Below are 22265 nucleotides of genomic sequence, written 5' to 3' on the forward strand. Positions count from 1 at the left end.
CTATTTTGCTTCCAATTTCCCTACATCGCCCATTGGTTTAACCTTTTTCATGACCAAATCTCTTATTTGAAAGTCTCGTACCCGAACATGCTTATTATAAGATTTCATTACCCGGTTGCGATAAGCTTCCATTCGAATGGTAGCTTTGTCTCTCCTTTCTTCAACCAGATCAAGTTCAATGGCCCGGGACTGATCATTGTTGCTCGGGTAAGATTCTACCCGAGTAGAAGATTGCCCAATCTCCACCAGCAGGACTGCTTCTGAACCATAGACAAGGCTGTATGGTGTTTCCCGAGTAGATGATCGAGGCGTAGTTCGGTATGCCCATAAGACACTCGGTAATTCCTCCACCCAATTTTTTCCTTTCCCATGGAGCCGGACTTTCAATGCTTGCACGATGATCCTGTTAGTTACTTCCGTCTGGCCATTAGCATGAGGGTAAGCTACTGAGGTGAAGGATTGAATAATTTTCATTTCACGACACCGGGAGGTGATCTTCTTTCCCTGGAATTGTCTTCCATTATCTGAAATTAGTTTCCTAGGGATGCCATACCTGCAAACAATGCTTTTCCAAAGAAATTTCATGACTTCATCCTCGGTAATCCTGGCTAATGGCTCGGCCTCTACCCACTTGGAGAAATAATCAACAGCCACCAGAAGGAACCTTTTCTGTGCTCGGGCTATGGGGAAAGGGCCTACTATATCCAAACCCCACTGGTCAAAAGGGCATGAGGCGGAGATTGGTTGCATACTTGCAGTCGGGCGATGGTGAAAATTAGAATGGTGTTGGCAACCCTGACATTTTTGGACAAGTTGGGCAGCATCTTGATTTATCCGGGGCCACCAAAATCCTGCTAATATGGCTTTCCGAGATAAGGCCATCCCTCCTAGGTGTTCTCCGCAGCATCCTTCATGAATTTCCCGGAGGATATATTCTACTTCACTTTCTGAAACACATTTAAGTAGAGGACCCTGATATGACCGCCTGTAAAGAATATTGCTCAAGAGAGTGAACCTGGATGCTTGTTTCTTTATCTTTAAAGCTTGAGCCCGATCACTTGGAAGCTTGGCTTGGACTATGTATTCAATCAGGGGAGTCATCCATGAAGTCATTTGAGTAGGCGATGCTTCATCAACAGATAGCACCAACCGGGTGAAACACATGATTTCCCGGGTGCTTACCTCGGACATAGAGGTGGCCAACTTGGCCAGACTATCAGCTTCTCCATTTTCTTCCCGGGGGATTTGTTCAATGCTCCAGTCGGTAAAAGTGGCAGCCCGGGCTGTGATGAGTTTCAGGTACTTGAGCATTTTTTCATATCTGGCCTCGTAAGCACCCTTAATTTGTTGTGCCACCAATTGAGAATCATAATAAATAATCACTCGAGAGGCCCCAACCTCCTGGGCGGCCTGCAATCCTGACAGAACAGCTTCATACTCAGCCTCATTATTTGTAACCCGGGAATCAATTCTCAGGGCCAATTTTATCTTCTCTCCGGATGGGGTGACTACGACCACTCCAACTCCGCATCCGGACAGATTTGAAGTACCATCAACAAAGACTCTCCATACTTCTTCTTCTGCCGGCTGGACCATCTCTATCAAGAAATCTGTCAGAGCCTGGGCTTTGATAGCGGCCCGGGGTTGATATTCAATGTCGTACTCTCCCAGCTCTATTGTCCATTTGACCATCCTTCCTGAGACTTCCGCATGTGTCATTATTCTTCCAAGCGGAGAATTGGTGAGGACCACTATTGGATGAGACAAAAAGTATGGCCTTAATTTTCGAGCAGTCACCACCAGGGCTAGAGCTATTTTTTCCACTTCATTATACTTTAACTATGCTCCTCGGAGGGCATGACTAACATAGTACACGGGCCTCTGATCTGTCCCTTCTTCTTTGATGAGAACAGAACTAACAGCATGTTCAGTGGCAGACAAATAAACCCACAGCTTTTCCCCCGGCTTCGGCTTTACCAGAACAGGCAACTCGGATAAGTGTTTCTTCAAGACTCGGAAAGCCTGTTCACACCCTTCATTCCAACCAAATTTCTGGGCCTTTCTGAGGACTTGAAAAAAAGGATAGCTCTGGTGAGCAGATCGAGAAATGAATCGGAATAAAGCAGCAATCCTCCCGGTCAATTTCTGTACTTCCCGAGCAGATTGAGGGGAGGGCATATCCATCACAGCTTTTATCTTTTCTGGGTTGACTTCAATTCCTCGGTCCGTGACCATGAAACCCAAAAATTTCCCACTCTTGACCCTGAACACACATTTGACCGGGTTGAGCTTTATTTCATATTTTTCCAATGTGGCAAAGGTTTCTGCCAAATCATCAATAAAAAAAGACATTTTTCGAGTTTTAATCAAGATATCATCTACATATACCTCGATATTCCTGCCTATCTGCTTCTGGAAGACTTGATTCATTAAGCGCTGGTATGTGACCCCGGCATTTTTCAATCCAAATGGCATGACCACATAGCAAAAGGTGCCCCCAGAAGTGATGAAGCTGGCCTTATCTTGATCTTCTAGGGCCATGGGGATTTGGTGATATCCCTGATATGCATCCATGAAACTTAACAACTCGAAGCCAGAAGTTGAATCCACCAACTGATCGATTCGAGGAAGTGGGTAACAATCTTTCGGGCAAGCTTTGTTCAGATCCCGGAAATCCACACACATCATCCACTTCCCTGTAGCTTTGGGAACAAGGACCACATTAGAGAGCCATGTGGGAAATTGGACCTCCCTGATGTGGCCGGCTTTCAGCATTTCCTTCTCTTGTTCTTCTATGATTTTGTCTTTTTCGGGCCCAAAATGCCTTTTCTTCTGTTTTACAGGTCGGGATCCAGGGATGATGTTTAACTGGTGCTCGGCTACTTTGGGTGATATCCCATAAGTTCCTGTTGAGACCATGCAAAAACAGAGATATTAGTTCTTAAGCAGGCTAGGAGTTTTATCCGGGTGGAATCTTCAAGGTCTCGGGCCACCCGAATACTTTTTCATGGTTCTACTTCAACCACTTCCTACTCGTCCTCCGCGACAAAATTTACTTCCTTCTCCTCTATCTCCCTCACTTCTTGAGCCACCTTCTTCCCTTTGTCCTCCCTTCTCACCCTCTTCTGGTCTACTCGAACTGTTTCACCATAGCATTTCCGGGAGGAGGGTTGATCTCCCTCAACCTCTCCAACTTGTCCTCGTATCGGGAACTTGATCTTCTGGTGATAGGTGGAAGCTACAGCTCTCATCTCGTTCATAGCTGGCCTTATAAGGATTATGTTATACGAAGATGGGGCATCCACTACGGTGAAAACTGTCATAACTGTCTTCCTCAAGTTTCCACTTCCAAGTGTTAGGGGTAGAGCGATCTCCCCTTCAGGGTATACGGCATGGCCTGCAAAGCCGAACAGAGCAGTCTCAACTGATTCCAGCGGATATTCATGTAAATCCATCTGGACCAAGGCTTCCTTGAAAATGACATTAACAGGACTCCCATTATCCACAAAAACTCTCAACACATCATAATTAGCGACCCGGGCCTGAATGACCAGATTATCATTGTGAGGTAAGCTGACTCCTCTGAGGTCTTCTGGGCCAAAACTAATAATCGGCTCATTCTGCCTCCTTCCATCAACTTCTAAACACACTCTTCTACCCATTGCTTTCCTGGCTCGGTTAGAATCACCATCAGTAGATCCTCCCGAAATCATTTTAATTACTCCCCGGCCGAGGGGAAAGGTCCTTCTGTTCTACTTGTTTGCCCTTTTCTTCCCGAGAATTCCCTTCTGTTCTCCTGCTTCCACTTGGGATGTTGACCGATCTTTTAGGAAAAGAACACTTGGTCCAGGTCGTCGCGATATCCAGGGCGGTGACCTGGGCTCATCCCGGGTAGGGCGAGATTCCGGCTCAGAATGCTTTTTAAATCCCTTCCTTAGGGTTCGGCATTCATTCGTATTATGAGAGCATTCTTTATGTAGAGTGCAATATCCTATCTTCTCTGGTTGGATTGTAAGATTTGGAGGTGGGGCTACGTCCGAGCTTGCATTCTTGAACCTCCCTATCCCGGGCATTTCTCAGGGGAACGTGAGAAAAATGCCCGGAACCATTCCTCTTGTTACTTCTTTCCTCAGGCCTGACAACCCGGTCTCCCCTTGCTTTCTTTAATGCTTCTCTCTTCTGATGCTGAGCCTCTTCCATATTGATGTACTTTTCTGCCCGGGACAAAAGATCTTCGAAATCCTCGGGCAGTTTTTTGGTAAGGAAGCGGAAGAAATCCCCTTCTAGTAATCCTTGCGTAAAAGCGGTAGTTTTTGTTTCGGGCGCACAAGTAAGCACATCTAAGGCTATCCGGTTAAACCTTTTGATATAAGCTCTGAGAGTTTCGTCTTGGCGCTGCTTCACCTCGAATAAACTGAAGGCAGTCTTTTTATATTTCTTGCTACTGCTAAACTGATGCAAGAACACTTTCTGAAAATCTTTAAAGGAGTGAATACTCTGAGGAGCTAACCCCTCAAACCATCTCTGAGCTGAGTTGACCAGGGTGGTTAGAAACACTTTGCACTTGATCTGGTCTCCATAGCAGTGCAGCATAGCAATGTTTTCAAACCTAGCGAGATGTTCTTCAGGATCAGAACTACCGTCGTACAACTTGACTTTGGACGATTTGAAATTCCCGGGAAGCGGTTCCCGGACGATGGCATCATCAAAAGGACAACCTTTAACTGCCTGAGAACTGCTTTTGGAACCAACCTGCCCCTCCAGTACCTTTACTTTTTTCCTCAATTCTTCCAATTTTTCCGCAACAGTGGGGACTTAGAACCCGCACTTGATTCCCTCTCCTCTTCTCTTCTCTTTTCCTCTTGCGGTTGCTCACGTTGGTGCTCGGGAGGACTAGAATGGTGGGTGGTGGCCTTCTTTGCTGTGGCCATCTTAACCGCATCAGTTATGATCTTGTTTAACTCCTCGGGAGTTAAATGAATGGTGGGCTGAGGACCATTAGGGGGAGGACCACCTGCACCAGAAACACGAGTGTTGTTTTCTCCCTGAACTCGGGAAGTGTCTTGATTTGCTGTTCTTCTGGTAGGAGCCATATCAACGCCTTAGAACTCACAATTTCCCACAGACGGCGCCAATGATGCAACCCAGGCGAAATGGATGAGTCGGGTCAGGTACTCAGCCGGATTTGCAATCAAGTTATTAAAAGGAAATATGAGTTGGGCGTCTGGATTGAACTTCCTCCCTGAGAGATCCGAGAGATCTGCGAACAAGAAAGTAACCACGTGAATGGGCGCCGGAGGGGTGTCCGGCATGACCACACTGATGCTTAAGTCAGCAGGGTACTCGAGCAATAAAACCAATGTAGCCAAGTGATGGCTGTGAAATTGGTGTGGAGAGTGGAAGTAAATGAGCAATAAATGAGAGTATTCAATGTTTGTACTCAATATCTGAATAGAGAATAAATGCAAGTAAAGAACCTGATATTTATAGTAGATGATGCAATAATGACCTCATTCTTTGTGTTTGAGCATTAATTATAATAGGGCGGCTGATTATACCCTATTGCTCTGACATGTCAAATCGCACACTTGTCACATTCCAGTCTATTTGATTCATTGTCCACTTACATTAGTGTCAGAGATAGGTCGGCTATACACACTGTCTGTCGACGGCATTAAATACTTCACTCATATCGAGGTGACCGATCAGAATGCCTCTCAGGTTAATTACAGAAGAACTCGGGTATTCCACATCTCGGGGAAATCGTGTCCCGGGTGGTCGAGACATTAATCTATTTTGTCATGCTTTCGGTCCTGAGAGCATCCATCCTGGCCCGAGCACTAACCATGGATATGATCCATGGCCCGAGAAGTCCTAGGGCCCTGACCCGGTACATTCCGGGGCATCATCAAGTATATATAATTAGATGGAGTTACATGGTGTTTTGGGATTATAACAAAACTTCAACGCCATGCCAAAATTAGTTAGTAAAAAAACGTTTAACTTTTATAAACAATATGTATATAATATTATATAAAATCTAGATATATATAAAATAAAGTTTTTACTATATTTATAAAGTTTCATTCAAAATAATATGTTATAAAAGAAAATACTAATAAGTATTAATGCATTTACTTATCACATTAAATATTTGAAAAACAAATAGAAAATAAATATGTATTTAAATGTGAAGTCTTTCAATTTTTATTTTTAAAAAATTCAAATTTGAATCTAACGTCTCTTAAAAATGACAAAAACTTGTGTGCGACGGTCTCACAGGTCGTATTTTGTAAGACGTATATTTTATTTGGGTTATCCATGAAAAATTATTACTTTTTATGCTAAGAGTATTACTTTTTATTGTGAATATATGCAGGGTTGACCCGTCTCACAGATAAAAATTCGTGAGACCGTCTTACAAGAGACATACTCCTTAAAAATATAAACTACATTTAAATGTCTGCATTTATCATATCATTTAATTTAATTTTAGTTATGATTTTGAATTTTGTATGATAGAATCGGTCGATGGATAATCATTGAACTACAGTAGTTTGATTCTTGAAATATTGAACAATGATGAATTAAATCGATTTTAGGTATCAAACAAAGTGAAATACTCTCAAAATAATCATTCGTAGAAATCGATTAAACAATTTGGTAATTGATTTGAAAGATATACTGTTGAGTGTTTAAAAATGTTTTTAATTGAAACATTTTATCAAACACTTTAAATGTAATATTTTGATATATAAAAACACATAACATGCTTCGATAATAGTATTTTGATATATAAAAACACAAAACATGCTTCAATCATTCATCTTAAAAACATTTCAATTTGTGAGACCATTTTACACTCAATCTCTTGTACGATGATAAGGAAATGACGGAGAAAAATGAGTTCGGCACTATGTGAAGCACGCGTGCACATGAAGTCTGTCGGCATTGATAACTAAATAAGGCATCGAATTATTTGTGGGAACGCGAGTTGTGCTGCTTTTTTGTTTGGTTCACGTTTGAATTGAATAAATTTTAAATTTTCTTTCCCTAAATAAATACAATATAATTTTATGTTCGCAAATAATAGTAAATGCACAATTTTTAAAAGAGAGATTGAAATTAAGCCATCGAGATCCAAGTTTAAGATAAGTTCTCAGGTTTGAAATTCAATCCTAACATATGTAAACTTAAAAAAAAAAAAGTAGATCTCTTGTGAAACAGTCTCACAGATTTTTTTTCGTGAGATCGGGTCAACCCTACTGATTTTCACAATAAAAAGTAATACCCTTATTATAAAAAGTAGGTCTTACGGATTGTATTTTGTGAGACAAATCTTTTATTTGTGTCATTCATGAAAAATTATTACTTTTTATACTAAGAGTATTACTTTTTATTGTGAATATCGGTAGGATTGACCCGTCTCACAGATAAAGATTCGTGAGACCGTCTCACAAGAGACATACTCTAAAAAATAATAATTTTTATGGATGACCCAAATAAGAGATCCGTCTCACAAATACGACCCGTGAGACCGTTTCACACAAGTTTTTGTCAAAAAATAAACGCACAATTTTTAAAAATAGATTGTAATCAAGACATCAAGATCCAAGTTTAAGATAAATCGAGTTTGAAATTCAATCGTAACATATGTAAATTAAAAAAAATATCAAAGCCAAAGATGATTATTTATTTAGTTTGAATGTTACAATAAATCAAATTTATTTATTTATTTATTTTTGTCTTTTGAAAGTGGTGACGTAGACATTTGGGGTGTGTGTGTTATTCCTCCCTTTGCCAACTTTATTCCATTATTTCCATTGATTATATCAATATATTATGGACCGGTGAATTCGCAGTTTTAATAGTTTCATTTTTACGTCCTATTTTCGATAATCGGTGACCATAAATTCTCTGAAGATTCGCATTTACCGGAACAGACCGCTTTCAATCCCGTCGAAGGTATGGAATGCACTTTATTTGAGTGATTTTTGCTTGATGATTTTGCTTGGAACTTCAGATCTTCTTGTTACGAGTCCATGCTGTTTTATTCGGTTCATGTTTCGTGCAAAATGACTGGGAATCTTTTTTGGAAACGTGGATTTTCTGTTTTTGAAATCTGGAATCGGATTGAAGGATGTTCAATCGTTATTAGTTTTTTGGATTGTTCTATGATTTGTGGAGAGGTTGTAATTTGATTTTTTTTGTGGTTTTAAATTGTTGGTGAGCAGGCGTAAAAATGGGGAGTTTGCTTGCGATTTGGCAGCATCCAGACGATTTATATCCGTTGGTGAAGCTGAAGTTGGCGGCGAGGAATGCGGAGAAGCAGATCCCGTCGGAGCCACACTGGGGATTTTGCTACTCTATGCTTCACAAAGTTTCGAGAAGTTTTGCTCTCGTTATTCAGCAGCTCGATACTGATCTTCGTGATGCAGTAAGTTTAATTGATTTATCTTTTCCCGGGTTGTTATTTTGGTACGAGATTTGCCAGCTGTTGATATCTTTGTAGATTTTTTTGTTGAGAAGGCTTTGCGTAAGTTTTTAGTCGGAGCATTCTATATTTGCGTGAATGCGTTGAAAACAATTTTTCCAAAAGTTCGATTTTATAATAGCCCGTCTAACAATAATGCAAACCGAGACCCGTAAAAATATGAATGAAATTAATATCTAAGGTGGATACTGATGTTTGGGGGATTGTGGGTAATAAAGATTCAAAATTATCGTCAAAACCAACTTAATCAAAATTTAAGTCATCAATTTTTAAAGCTAACTTGTGATGTCTTCGTTAGAAACAACATTTTCCAAAAGCTTGCCCTCATGGGTGGTATAGCCTGGCAAAAGATTTTTCTATAATAGGCTGTCACTAAACTATGAGGAGATGCTAATACCAGGTAGAAGCATCTAAAGATTTGGTTTCTTGATTCCTAACACTAAGGAGCAAGTTGGTAACAAAAGTAATAACTAGATTAAATGAAATGTGATCAGAATGAAAGGGTTGGTATTTTGTTTTTGTTTATTTTTTCGTATTTTGTTTTTATTCACTAGTTATTTTTATAAGTCAATTGGCTAATCAAGCAAATAATATGGAATTTTGCAGATATGCATCTTCTATTTGGTTCTCCGAGCTCTTGATACTGTCGGTAAGATTTCCTGTTGGCACCACATTTTTTTTTCAGTTTTCATTCTAAGCTGGTAGAACAGACACGGATATTACATTTTAAATTAGCGTTATCTGGAATTACATGAATATCAATACTGGAAGTGATTAATCCGGTTTAGGGTTCCATATTACTAAATTTTTAAATTTGTCTAGCTGATGATAGGATTGAGGGATGAAGGTATTTTACTAAGGTACCATGCCTATAATCTTGTTGACCTACCGTGTGTGTGCTTCCGTTAATTTAATGAATTTTCACATCTTTAGATGCCTAGATGTAGCGAAAGTGTAAAATAAAATGGATTAACTCGTATATTCACACAGAATAGCTAGGAAAATCTCAGAAATATAGTAAAACATTAGGATAATCCCACCAATTTACACAGAATAGACATGAAAATCTTGAGAATATAGTAAAACACTCAAAATAATTGTATTCCTCCATCAAATTCCCCCTTGTTAATGAAACTATGTCCATATTTACAGACGGATTTACAATAATTAATTTCCGGAAATATTTTGAAAATAGAAAGTATAATTATCGGAATGAAAAGAATTATCAGTCCATTAAAATTAAATTAGAATGGAATTCTGACTGTTCTTAGCTTATTCATGGAGTGTTTGCAATAGATTATCATTTTAAAGAAGTGATTAAATTTATAGATTACGAAAAAGTGAAAAAATCAAATGAGTAGTGTTTGAAAACAAATGAGAAGTTGGTAATATTTGATAAACAACTGATTTTACTACTAACTAATTACTAGAATCACCATCCCACAGCTTTTAGGCTTCAATTAAATTAATTAGAAGCTAACGCAAAATCTAAGTTTAAGAAACACACAAAAGTGATTTTAAGCCAGAATTCAATAATAATTTTTTTGAATGACTGTAAACACTCCCTTATAACCTAAACAAAATTTTACCAGAAAAGAAAAAACACCCAAAATCCTGCCAATTTGGATACCTGCCTTATTTGGTCTTGGGTGATTCCAATATGCCAAAAAGGAGTTTTGCATCGCATCACTGGACAACTTTTTCATGAACGTAAGCCTGAGATGGTCCAATTTTCAGACATTTGAGTCTCCTTAATTTTACATTGGCTTAACCCTGTCTTGAGAAGGAGCCAATCCTCGATTCTCAGAATGCAGAAAACTGTTACCTTTACATGAAAAAGGAAAAAAAAATCATCCATTAGTCTCTTTGAAGTCATTACCCTTGGGAATAAATTAATCCAGGAACTAATAATCTGGTGTTGATTATAAAATATTTCATTTTAAATTTTTAGATTTCCGAATAACCATCTTAATGATTATTTTGATTGATATGACAGAGGATGATACAAGCATAGCAACAGAGGTTAAAGTACCGATTTTGATGTCTTTTCACCGTCACATATATGAGCGTGATTGGCATTTTTCATGTGAGTTTTCAAGGTTCTGCCATTTGATCTTCTTCACATAATTTCTATTAAGAGCTCTCATTTCATTCTTTTAAGGACAGTGTTGGAATCATTTTAGTTGGTATCCGCTCCTTGTTATTCATATGAATATGCTATAGTTTAGGTCTGACAAGGCTTCACCTCTTGTTGGTCACTTTGACAAACTTTTTTATAATCCCTGACCCTCAATTCATCTGTTATATATCCTCATCCGAGCATGTCATGAAGGAAATAAAAACTTGATATGCTGACATCCACCATCCTTTTACAGTAGACCAAACGCTGTTAAAAGAATGAGCATGTGGTCTGAATATAGTTGTTACAGCACCTGCTGTGGCATTTTAGTCATAATACTTGACACTGTAAACTAATGTAGGCTCCGATTTTTTCTAGGGACACATTACCTGCTTTGATTGGTAAACAGGACACCTATATCTGTTGTTTACCTTATATTATTTTCTGTTATCATTACGTTAAAATCGAAGGAGATACCATCATTCTTGTACCAATCTCCCACTTTATTACTACAATAGTTCAGTCTTTTATCATAATCTTCATAAAAATGAGTCATATAGAATCATTTATCAAACATCATGTGTCCTAGTCACGACAAACTAGTAAAAGAGATGATCAAAATTAATGGGGCAGGAGTAAGCAGTATTCTTTCTAGCTGCTGCTATTGTAGTACGAAGCATAAGACAGGTCAAAAAGTATTATATTAATTCCCACCTTTTTCAACTTACTCATGCAGGGGTTGGTTACTATTTAAATGATGTCGGGTCTCATTTGTTTGATAGACACTTCTATTTCCGCTGACTGCTGTTGTCACCTTCATTATTTCGAACATGCGGGACATCCTGATGAAATTTTATCTGTTATCTAAACTCCACTGAATCCAGCAAATTTCTAAGCCATCCTTGTCATGTCCTTGCAGGTGGGACTAAGGACTACAAGGTTCTCATGGATGAGTTCCATCATCTGTCGACGGCTTTTCTGGAGCTTGGAAGCAGGTAAACCTTTGTACTGACAATCATTTGCTCATGTAGTAGTATATCTATGTTTTCTTGAGATGTGTGTAGAATTTATTTGGTATTCGATGAATTGAGCTGGGGAACTAGATTAATGTCAATACTATATGCTTTGTCTGAACAATATTTCTACTAGTGGACGAGATTGTGTAAGGCATTACACTTCAATTAGATTGTGGAGGGAGAACCTGGAAGCAAAATAATTAAAATTAGCCAGGAGACCGAATGTAGAGATTGGAGTTAATCTGAATTCTGCTGGTGATGATAGATATTTTTCAATTCCACAATCTCCTCATAAAATCATGCTTTATTTCTTCTGTGACGTTACACTCCTGATTACTGATGCTTGGCACAACTAGTTCAACGTGTAAAATGAAACCCTATGTGAATGAAAAGTTTTGTTCTCTTTTGCAGTTATCAAGAGGCTATTGAGGATATTACCATGAGAATGGGCGCAGGAATGACAAAATTTATATGCAAGGAGGTAGCTAGCTATTCTCACTCGTGGTAGTTGTATTAATGGTTTGGAAGTTCGGGTCACTTGTTGTTTGGCTAAGTCTTCAATAGAATCTAGAATAATCTAATATAATATTTGATTGCTTCTGAACTCGACAACATTTTCAAAACTGTTACCTATTAGGAAAAAGGTGATGTCATGGAATCTAGAATGTCATTTATCAGCTTTGCTGGCTCAAGTGATCGACATTGTTTTCAAAACTATTATTCATCAGGAACGTAGAGATGTCAGCTTATGGATTCTATATCTCTTAGCAACAGTATTATCTACTTATTGCCTTTTGTTTTTCCTTAGTTTATAACCAAGTCAATCATTTTAATATGCCATTGACGAATTAAGAAATAAAAAATATTGTGGAGTCCTATGCGTGGAACGGCAAGTATCAAATTGCATTCATAACAAATTTTTACTCTTCCCAGGTAGAAACAGTAGATGATTATAATGAATATTGTCACTACGTGGCTGGACTTGTCGGATTAGGATTGTCAAAGCTTTTCCATGCGTCGGGAAAAGAAGATCTTGCTTCAGCTGCTCTCTCGAACTCGATGGGTTTGTTTCTTCAGGTACTGTTAGCAAAATCAATGTTTTACTTTTTCTCTCCCATTTGAAACTCATGATACTTGCCTTGTTTCTTTGCGGTAAGTATAGAAAACAAATATTATCAGGGATTATCTGGAGGATATCAATGAGATTCCCAAATCAAGAATGTTTTGGCCTCACCAAATTTGGAATAAATATGTTGACAAACTCGAGGTACTTTTTTTTCTTTGCTTCATGGCTTCATCTCAATACTATACTTCCTTTCAGAAGTTAAGTTGTTTCACAGTTGTGGATTTAGTTGTAACTCAGTAAAATAAAATCCAGTATCTGCTGTTGGGATTTCCTGCAGGACTTGAAATATGAAGACAATTCAGTTAAGGCAGTGCAGTGCCTGAATGACATGGTCACAAATGCTTTATCACATGCCGAAGACTGCCTGAAATACATGTCTGCTTTGCGGGATCCAGCAATCTTTCGATTTTGTGCAATTCCACAGGTATACATGTTATTGCATCGTTTTAAATATATTCTCAATTGAACCACGGTTATGTTGTCTAGAACATTAAAAAATATAACTTCCTATGAATTACTTGCATGGCTAATGTCATCACCACATCCATGAGTGGTTCTGGCTTGCATTCAAATTTCTGTTGTAAAGAATCAGAAGGTACATTTGATTTGGCTTTGTTAATATCCACAGATAATGGCAATAGGTACTCTAGCTTTGTGCTACAACAACATTCAAGTATTCAGAGGTGTTGTGAAAATGAGACGAGGTAAGATAAGTTCTCTCAATTAGATCTTTTTTCACGACAACATGGTTTGTGTTTATTTCTTGTTTCCTTTCATGTCTGCGTAATGCACTCGTGAGATTGAGAAACCGAATTTGCTGAAGCGGAGGGTGATATATAATAGGCAAAGTGGAAAAATCAATAATTGGGTCATGAAAGATTTACATCAATCTATACCTGAAAGTGCTTTGTGTTGGCCTGCTGTTATACTAATGATTGGTCTCTTTGCTGCTTCTGATTTTTCTTTTCAATGTTCTTAATCTTGAAAAGAGCTCACAAGCTAAAAAGCTCCCTAAATTTTCGAACAAATTATTATTAACCAGCCACACAGAATATAACTGAAGTGCAACATGTGAATTTATGCCATATCAAAATGTGGCTGATTCTGACAAAATAACTTGAGCAAAGTTCGGGTTGTATTTAGCTTTACTTTATATTTCTGCCTGACTTCTTGAAATTACGTGCTGTTTTCATGTTAATTCTGTTTTAAACCAACAAAAGATACTATGTTTTTTTTCTTCTTGGTCTTGCCCTAGGTCTTACTGCCAAAGTTATTGACCGAACTAAGGCCATGCCAGATGTGTATGGAGCCTTTTATGATTTCTCTCGTATGCTAAAATTTAAGGTATGAAACTTCATCTATACGAGTATAACATACCCAATTGGAGGGAGGTATGCAACAAGTTTCATTGCATGAGTTCAAGCATAATGTTGCTCTAAACGGGCATCAATCAATTTACCTACAAATATTTCTGCATAAAATAGAGTAGATGAAGGTTTTGAAACAATCAAAATTTCATTACCAAGTTCTGTTCAGATTTTTATGTTCACGGTCAATCTGTCATATGCTATAAGCTTTTCATGCACATTTTGCGCTTCGGAAATTTTGTTTAGTAAATGCGTACTCATAACAGATATCCTATAAAAGTCTTGAATTCAAAATTATTTAATAATGCTGTTGAATTTTGGTTTTTTTTTTTCCCTTTGCCTGCGTTATCTTTTCCCTTCATACATTAAAAACGGGCTGTTTTCTGAAATTTCTAGATTGATGACACTGATCCTAATGCTAGAAAGACAAAAGACAACTTAGAAGTGATCTTGAAGATTTGCATGGACTCGGGAACCATAAACGAAAGGTTGTTTTGCTTTTTCAGTTCTTTTGTTCCAGAATTTTATTGTTGACTTCAAACAACGCTTCTTGTTTTTGCACCAGGAAATCTTACGTGATCCAGAGCAAGCCCCAATATAATACCTGCTACGGTTAGCATCAAATTCCATTTTCTTCACTTTCGGTCGAAACAGATGTCTGCGCATCATATAATTTTCTAATTATGATTGTTTCTTGCAGTTTGTTATCATCTTTATCATAATTGCCATTCTCGTATCATACTTATCTGCTACTCAAGCTACTACCGTCTGTAAGTGTTTCCATCCTAGATATAGTACTTTTTAGTCATTGCATTAGAAAATGGTTTCCAATTCACATCGCGCTCTTCAAAAAATGCAGGAACCTCTTGTTATAAGTAGGTTGTAGAAAGAAACTTATCTTTTTGTCCTGAAGACCAGGATGCTATTTGAAGTTCATCACTTGTGCTATTGATGAACCCATTGTACCTGCTATTATTTGTATCTTACTCGAATAACTTAGCGAATCGCATAAGTTTTGTGCTGTGTAATGCTTTCTGGTATGTATGTTTGCATAAGCCAAGAAAGCTGCTGAATATGTTTGCTGTAAATCCATATGGTGAGTATTAGTGTTTGGTATTTGTCATATCAAGCAATTTTCATGTCCATGTATTATTATGTGAGTTTTTAGGATAATGATTGAATGAATTGTTAAATGCAATGAATTTAGGCTTTAAAATTTTGAAAAATCTGAAAATAATCTTCTGAAAAGCTTGCTAAAGACGATTAATCTAACTTAAGCTTTAATGTGCTTAAGCCAGACTATGCAGCCTCTTTATAGAAAACTAGATTTCAATATACTAATATTAGTTATTATAATTTTAATATTTTTATGTTATTTAGAAATTGAAAATTTATTCATGGATTACATCATTTTATTTACTTTTAGACTTAAAATAATCAAAATAACAGTAAAAATTGATAACTTTTTTTTTATCATTAACTTCGTGTTAATCTTACTTAAACTTTTGAAGGATGACCTTCACGTTTATAGTATATTTTCTTTAAATATGAGATGTTAAATAATAAAATAAATTTATAATTTAATTTTTAATAAAAGATAGACCATGACACCAAAATTCGTCAATATAACATTCTCAAGTTTGATAGAATACTAGTGTCTTTTGGTACGTAATGCATGTATATTTATATTATATTCTTTTGATGTTAAATTATCATTTTGTGAAAATCTAGATAGTATATTGAGATTTATCTTTGACAATGGTTTTTTGTAATAATTTTTTTATTTTATATATAATGCGATTATATAAAAATTCATATTTATAAAAAAATTTGTAATTTGAAAAGATACATATATATTATTTATAAAAGAATATAAAATGATTCTAAAGTTAGATACTTCAAGCACCTCAACCTTAATAATATAATATAATATAGCTCGAAATACACATCAAAACGTTCCTTCACTTCTCGAAATACATATTATGGTGAATCAATGCCTCACTAATAAATTGTTGTAGCTAGTATAATTCCTCAGAATTGATCTTTTTATTTCTTTTGTGAAGGATATAGAACATACTTTATGATGTAAATTGTGGAATTAATATAATAATAAAACTTTATCAATAAAAGATTTTTAAAATAGTCATTTAATTTTCTATATATTGAGCAAGATTATTCATCGATTAAGTTAATATTTAATTGATTAATAATATATGAAAATAACATAAACAAAGCAACTAAAAAAAATATATCACCAGATCTTCATGGAAAGTAACACTTGGCTATTCTTCACTTTAGATGAAACAGTGGAAGTCGATCGACTTCTCTTTCACAAGGCATTAAATATCGCAAAAAAAAAAAAAAAAGTAGTAAAGAAGAAAGTGACTAATGCACTTAGTGAGAATGACGTCACCATCTCCACTCCAACTGAAATCCCATTTCCAATTATTCCTTGAAAAACATGAAGTGGCTAACGTTAGAGGCAGTCTTCTCACTTGTCAGTAATGGCCAACCCACTCTTGGTGATGTCCCAACACTACCTGTTTGGTTTCCAAGCATTAGCTTTCACTACATATGCTAGATATACATACATACACACATATACATAATGATGGACTTAGTCGTCCGTGTGGATTTCGACCTAATTGTAACACGATTAGAAGTTGATACCTATCTTATTTGTTATTTGATATAATTGAGTCTCGATCTTATGGACAACCTTAGACACACCAAAAACATCAAACATTGAATTTCTCAAAACATAGCATGTTGGGTGCAATAATTGTCCCTGCTTGGTAGAACGATTGAACCGTGGTGCTTGAGCTGCTGTGCGGTTTAAAAGATTTGAGTTGCACCATTAACACCAGCTATAGCTTTTGGTAAAGCGGCAAACGCTTGGTCCTATAATTGGTATCAGAGCCAAGGTCACGGATTCGATTCTCATTGATTGCAAGAAATGCAATTATTGGGAGGGAGATTGTTGGGTGCAATAATTGTCCCTGTTTGGTAGAGCGATCGAACCGTGGTGCTTGAGCTGCTGTGCGGTTTAGAAAATTTGAGTTGCACCATTAACACCAGCTATAGCTTTTGGTAAAGCGGCAAGCGCTCGGTCCTACATAGTTTATTCTTGACAAATGAGTTCACGTGTCGTGGACTCATAACGAGTGTTTTAGTAATGCTCACAAGTATATTTCGTTCGAGATCGAGATATCATTGGAGTATCAATCAGGGTTCGGTCACATAAGATTTATTCGTGATTATATATAAAGTTCTAATTTTCTTTTAAAATTTTTTTTGAGAAGTGACCAGTCTACTCAACTTCGTGCACTTATTTTTTTTTTGGTTGTTGTTGAAGTGACCTCATATTTATTGACAAACATTAATTTTTTTCTCCATGATACCTAAGATATGATTGGTGAAAAAAATTTGTGGGTTTTGAACATGGAATCTGTCAATAAATGTACATATATAAGTTGTAGGATATAATTCATCTAGAGTGATATCTAACAATTTTGAAAATCTGGATTCATCAGTTCTTCAAACGATTACGGATATGAATTGGTTGCTCTAACATAGGCCATCATGTCGATTTTCGTGTATGACGATGTTGTAATTCGAGGTCGAAGATTGAGAATTTCCTTGGTTACTTAAAATGTCTAGGTTCACATTGTTTACGTGGGAGATAGGCAGCATGATGAGCCTCATTTTGTTGAAAATTCTCACCATGAGCTTCTCTCGGGCATTCTTGAAATGTTTCCCCTACTGTTGCAATCTTCTCTTCTAGAGGACCAAGTTCTCTCTCCCTGTCTGTGCTTAAGGTAACAAAAAAAAGTAATTTCAACTTTTCCTACAAAAATATAAGACGAACTTTTAAGGTCGAAGGCTAATATCCCACAGCCTGATATCGCTACATTCTCGTCTCGTGGTCTGCTGCTCAAGCAGCTCAACCATACGAGGACACCCTGAAAAACAAACTTTCTCAGTTTCACTTCAAATTCGAATCGGGAACTTCCATGCCCTTGTGGCTCTTGTTAAGCATATCCATCCTAAATGGAGTCCTGATGCAATTAAATCTTCCCTCATCACAACAGGAAAAGGAAATAGAATTAAAGCAAGAACTCTTATCACTACTTTGATCGTTATATGGAGGCCATATGATGATTTAATGGTCAAATTGTCATATACTTGTTTATCTTGTGCATTTTCTTACACGAAAAGATCAGTGATTTAGGCCTTTGAGACTGATTTTTTTGTATGAAATATCAAAGTTTTTTTTTCCTAGTTCTTTCTTTAGTAATTCTCGAATCAACTTATATGCTTTTTGCCATTTTTCTGCACATGTATATACCCTTGTCAACTGACGAATATGGCCAGCCAGTGGTTGCAGAAGGATCTCCATACAAACAAGCTTGCCCCTTCGATTAGAGTGGTGGTCATATCTATCCTAACAAAGCCATTGATCCCGGTCTAATATATGATGGATGACTACACTCGGTTCCTTTGTGCCATGGGATATAATGCCTCATCAATCAGCTTATTCACCGGAACCAAAACTGATTACCCGAAAACGACGAACTTCCTGGCGGACTTTAATCTGCCTTCTATCACCATTCCTTAGCTGAAAAGGGGTGTCACTGTATCCAGAACCATGACTGATACCCTCGGGATAACCCGGGTTGTGCCCGAGTCATGGACGATTATTGTGCCCGGGGCATGGACGACTCATGATACTGGATGGATGGCCAGAATCAGGACAAGTCGGCAGGAAAGGTTCATCAGGAGCCGGGCAGGTGAATGCCCAGGACGTCTCCTCCCCGGGCCACCGGATGCCCGGGCTCTCGTTCAAGCTCCCGGGAACTTTCTACCCGGGCCACCTCGATATGAGCACCGCACTCGAGTATACTAGCAGAATAGGATGTGGGCGACTGTCCCATCTCTGACACCAAGCCGATGGGTTGATAAAATCATATAGGCTGGAATGTGACCAGTATGAGATTTGACATGCCAGAATATAGGGTGTGCTCAGCCGTCCTACTATAATTAGTAGGTAGCACGGAGAACGAAGTCATCATTACTTCTCCTACTATAAATATCAGGTTCTCTCTTTACATTTACATTCATTCATTTACACCAACCTCACAACCATCACTTGGTTACATTGGTTTCTTGCTTGAGTTCTTCACTGACTTAAGCATCGGAGTGGCCACGCAGGACACCCCTCTTACACCCATTCACGTGGTTACTTTCTTAAGTGCAGGAAATCCTCTCCGCCCGAAAAAGAAGCTTCTGGTTCAGATAACTACCTTGCCATTATTTCTTTCACCATTTTGATAGCAAATCCGGTGGAGCACCCGACCCTGCTCACTCATTTTACTCGGATCGCGTCATTGGCGCCGTCTGTGGGAAATTGAGCTCAAGACGTAGATATGGTTTCCATTCAAAAATAAACCCAACTCTGCTTGGCAAACATACAAGTCCGACCAGCTCGGCACTCAGATCTTATATGTGGATTTCATATGGGCTCAAAGCTCAGCAGCTATCCCAGATTGGCATGAAGAGCATTTGCTATGCACTCAGTAGCATACAACTATATTATTCACCTAATTTAGCTCAACCAGAGAAGTTTTACTCTACAGAAATTGAATTCGGATTCAATATTTCCAGGTTAGTGATTTGATTTTTAATAAAACTAATATAGCAGAAGGAACTAATATATGCCGGGGCCTCGTGCCTCCCGGGAGGTATGAGGCCCCGGCACATTCTCTAAAGTCCGGGAGGCACGAGGCCCCGGCATATTTTTGAAAGCCCGGGAGGTATGAGGCCCCGGCATATTCTCTAAAGTCCGGGAGGCACGAGGCCCCGGCACATTCTTGAAAGCCCGGGAGGTATGAGGCCCCGACACATTCTCTTAAGTCCTGGAGGTATGAGGCCCCGGCACATTCTTGAAAGTCCGGGAGGTATGAGGCCCCGGCACATTATCTTAAGCCTGGGAGGTACGAGGCCCCGGCATATTATCTTAAGTCCGGGAGACACGAGGCCCTGACACATTATCCTAAGTCCGAGAGACACGAGGCCTCGGCACATTATCTAAGCCCAGGGTTCTCAAACCTGGCTCGGGGCTCCGCACCTCGACCATTCCCAATTCCCGGGACATGCTCCCCGGCCCAAGGCTCTACACCTTGGTTATTTATAAGCCCAGGGTTCTCAAACCTGGCTCGAGGCTCCGCATCTCGACCATTCCCAAGTCCCGGGACATGCTCCCCGGCCCAAGGCTCTGCACCTTGGTTATTTATGAAGGCCAGGGCTCCGCACCCTGGTTATCTATTAAGTCCGGGGATCCGTACCCTAGCTCGGGGCTCCGTATCTCGACCATTTATGAAGGTCAGGGCTCCGCACCCTGGTTATCTATTAAGTCCAGTGACCCGTACCCTGGCCTAGTGATCCGTACCCTGGCTCGGGGCTCCGCACTTCGATCATTCATCAAGCCCGGGAGACGTAAGTTCCCGGCATCTCATCCCATCTCTGGGATACATGAAGCCCCCAATGCTTTTACAGACAAACTAAATATTTTACATGATCGGGGACACAAGACTAATCGGGACAACGAGTATGACTCTAGCCCGGCTATTTAAGGAGGGAGTGATGATACCCTCGGGATAACCCGGGTTGTGCCCGAGTCATGGACGATTCTTGTGCCCGGGGCATGGACGACCCAGGATACTGGATGGATGGCCAGAATCAGAACAAGTCGGCAGGAAAGGTTCATCAGGAGCCGGGCGGGTGAATGCCCGGGACGTCTCCTCCCCGGGCCACCGGACGCCCGGGCTCTCGTTCAAGCTCCCGGGAACTTTCTACCCGGGTCACCTCGATATGAGCACCGCACTAGAGTATACTAGCAGAATAGGATGTGGGCGACTGTCCCATCTCTGACACCAGGCCGATGGGTTGACAAAATCAGATGGGTTGGATGTGACCAGTATGAGATTTGACATGTCAGAATATAGGGTGTGCTCAGCCGTCCTATTATAATTAGTAGATAGCACGGAGAACGAGGTCATCATTACTTCTCCTACTATAAATATCAGGTTCTCTCTTTACATTTACATTCATTCATTTACACCAATCTCACAACCATCACTTGGTTACATTGGTTTCTTGCTTGAGTTCTTCACTGACTTAAGCATCGGAGTGGCCACGCCGGACACTCCTCCGGCGTCCATTCACGTGGTTACTTTCTTGAGTGCAGGAAATCCTCTCCGCCCGGGAAAGAAGCTTCTGGTTCAGATATCTACCTTGTCATTATTTCCTTCATCATTTTGATAGCAAATCTGGTGGAGCATCCGACCCTGCTCACTCATTTCACCCGGATCAGATCAATGACGAATGTCGGCCCGTTGTCAGTTTACTTTGCTATGATCAAGGCTCCTCCTGGTACACATGTTAAAGTGGAACTCGGGATTCTTGCTTTTAGTTCAACAAAGAAGAAGATAAAGTTTAAGGTGACATTTTGGTGTATAATTTGAGAGTTCAAGGAGTCCACTCGTTTGGAAGTTTGATTTGGGATGATGGATCCCATAATGTTAGGATTCCCTTAATTGTTCTACCTGTTCTTGAAGAATGTTAATTTATGTTATTTTACCAACTCATATATGTCTAATAAAATTCTATTTAAAATATATCAATTTCTTTTCCAAAATGATTATTTGTATAAATCAAAGTCTTTAGTGAATGTTTCGTAGATGGAAGAAGATGTGACGTAGAAGTTCTTAATATCCGAACATTCATAAATAAATTTGTATATATTATTTATTGCATTTAATTATTGCTATTGTTTTCAAGATACATTGTTGAAGCATTTTATGTGTTCTTCAAATACCCAAAATATTGTATATCAAATGTTTGATAAAATGTTTCAACCAAAACGTTTTTATGCATTCAACTTGCAATCTTTTAAATAATTTTCAAAATATTACACGGTTGACTTGAAAATTAAACTCGATTTAATTTCTCGGTGTACAATATTTCAAGAATCGGACTATTATAGCTCAACGATTATCCCTCCATCCATATCAAAATTATTTTTATTAAGAAACATACAAATTCCAGTCCAAAATAAGACCTGGGCGACGACTCCTTGAATCAG

At 38.6% G+C, this 22265-nt stretch overlaps 3 protein-coding genes across 3 annotated transcripts; 1 reads left to right on the forward strand and 2 right to left on the reverse strand.

The window, feature by feature from the left end:
- LOC142519822 (uncharacterized) lies at positions 1–1692 on the reverse strand. The gene has a single exon (XM_075622845.1). The coding sequence runs from the start codon at positions 1690–1692 to the stop codon at positions 1–3; it is 1692 nt and encodes a 563-aa protein (XP_075478960.1).
- A 1337-nt stretch (positions 1693–3029) lies between these two features.
- LOC142519823 (uncharacterized) lies at positions 3030–3713 on the reverse strand. The gene has a single exon (XM_075622846.1). It carries the CDS (start codon positions 3711–3713, stop codon positions 3030–3032), a length of 684 nt encoding a protein of 227 aa, XP_075478961.1.
- Positions 3714–7802: 4089 nt separating this feature from the next.
- On the forward strand, positions 7803–15261 carry LOC142518758 (squalene synthase 2-like). Its single transcript, XM_075621574.1, has 14 exons — positions 7803–7965; positions 8235–8437; positions 9101–9143; positions 10491–10580; positions 11533–11608; positions 12041–12110; positions 12563–12706; positions 12792–12896; positions 13033–13179; positions 13384–13459; positions 14011–14099; positions 14519–14610; positions 14688–14892; positions 14982–15261. Exons 2-13 carry the CDS (start codon positions 8243–8245, stop codon positions 14737–14739), a joined length of 1179 nt encoding a protein of 392 aa, XP_075477689.1. The 5' UTR covers positions 7803–7965; positions 8235–8242; the 3' UTR covers positions 14740–14892; positions 14982–15261.
- Positions 15262–22265: the final 7004 nt, after the last annotated feature.

Source organism: Primulina tabacum, chromosome 11 (genome assembly GCF_025594145.1).
Source record: "Primulina tabacum isolate GXHZ01 chromosome 11, ASM2559414v2, whole genome shotgun sequence".
Taxonomy (NCBI): domain Eukaryota; kingdom Viridiplantae; phylum Streptophyta; class Magnoliopsida; order Lamiales; family Gesneriaceae; genus Primulina; species Primulina tabacum.

What these genes read in the sequence shown, in the direction of transcription:
- LOC142519822 (XM_075622845.1), bottom strand. Translation starts at nt 1,692, where the DNA reads ATGGTCAAATGGACAATAGAGCTGGGAGAGTACGACATTGAATATCAA.
- LOC142519823 (XM_075622846.1), bottom strand. Translation starts at nt 3,713, where the DNA reads ATGATTTCGGGAGGATCTACTGATGGTGATTCTAACCGAGCCAGGAAA.
- LOC142518758 (XM_075621574.1), top strand. Translation starts at nt 8,243, where the DNA reads ATGGGGAGTTTGCTTGCGATTTGGCAGCATCCAGACGATTTATATCCG. An exon ending in GCGTGATTGGCATTTTTCAT is followed by an intron (nt 10,581 to 11,532) that starts GTGAGTTTTCAA and finishes ATGTCCTTGCAG; the next exon opens with GTGGGACTAAGGACTACAAG. An exon ending in TTTCTGGAGCTTGGAAGCAG is followed by an intron (nt 11,609 to 12,040) that starts GTAAACCTTTGT and finishes TCTCTTTTGCAG; the next exon opens with TTATCAAGAGGCTATTGAGG.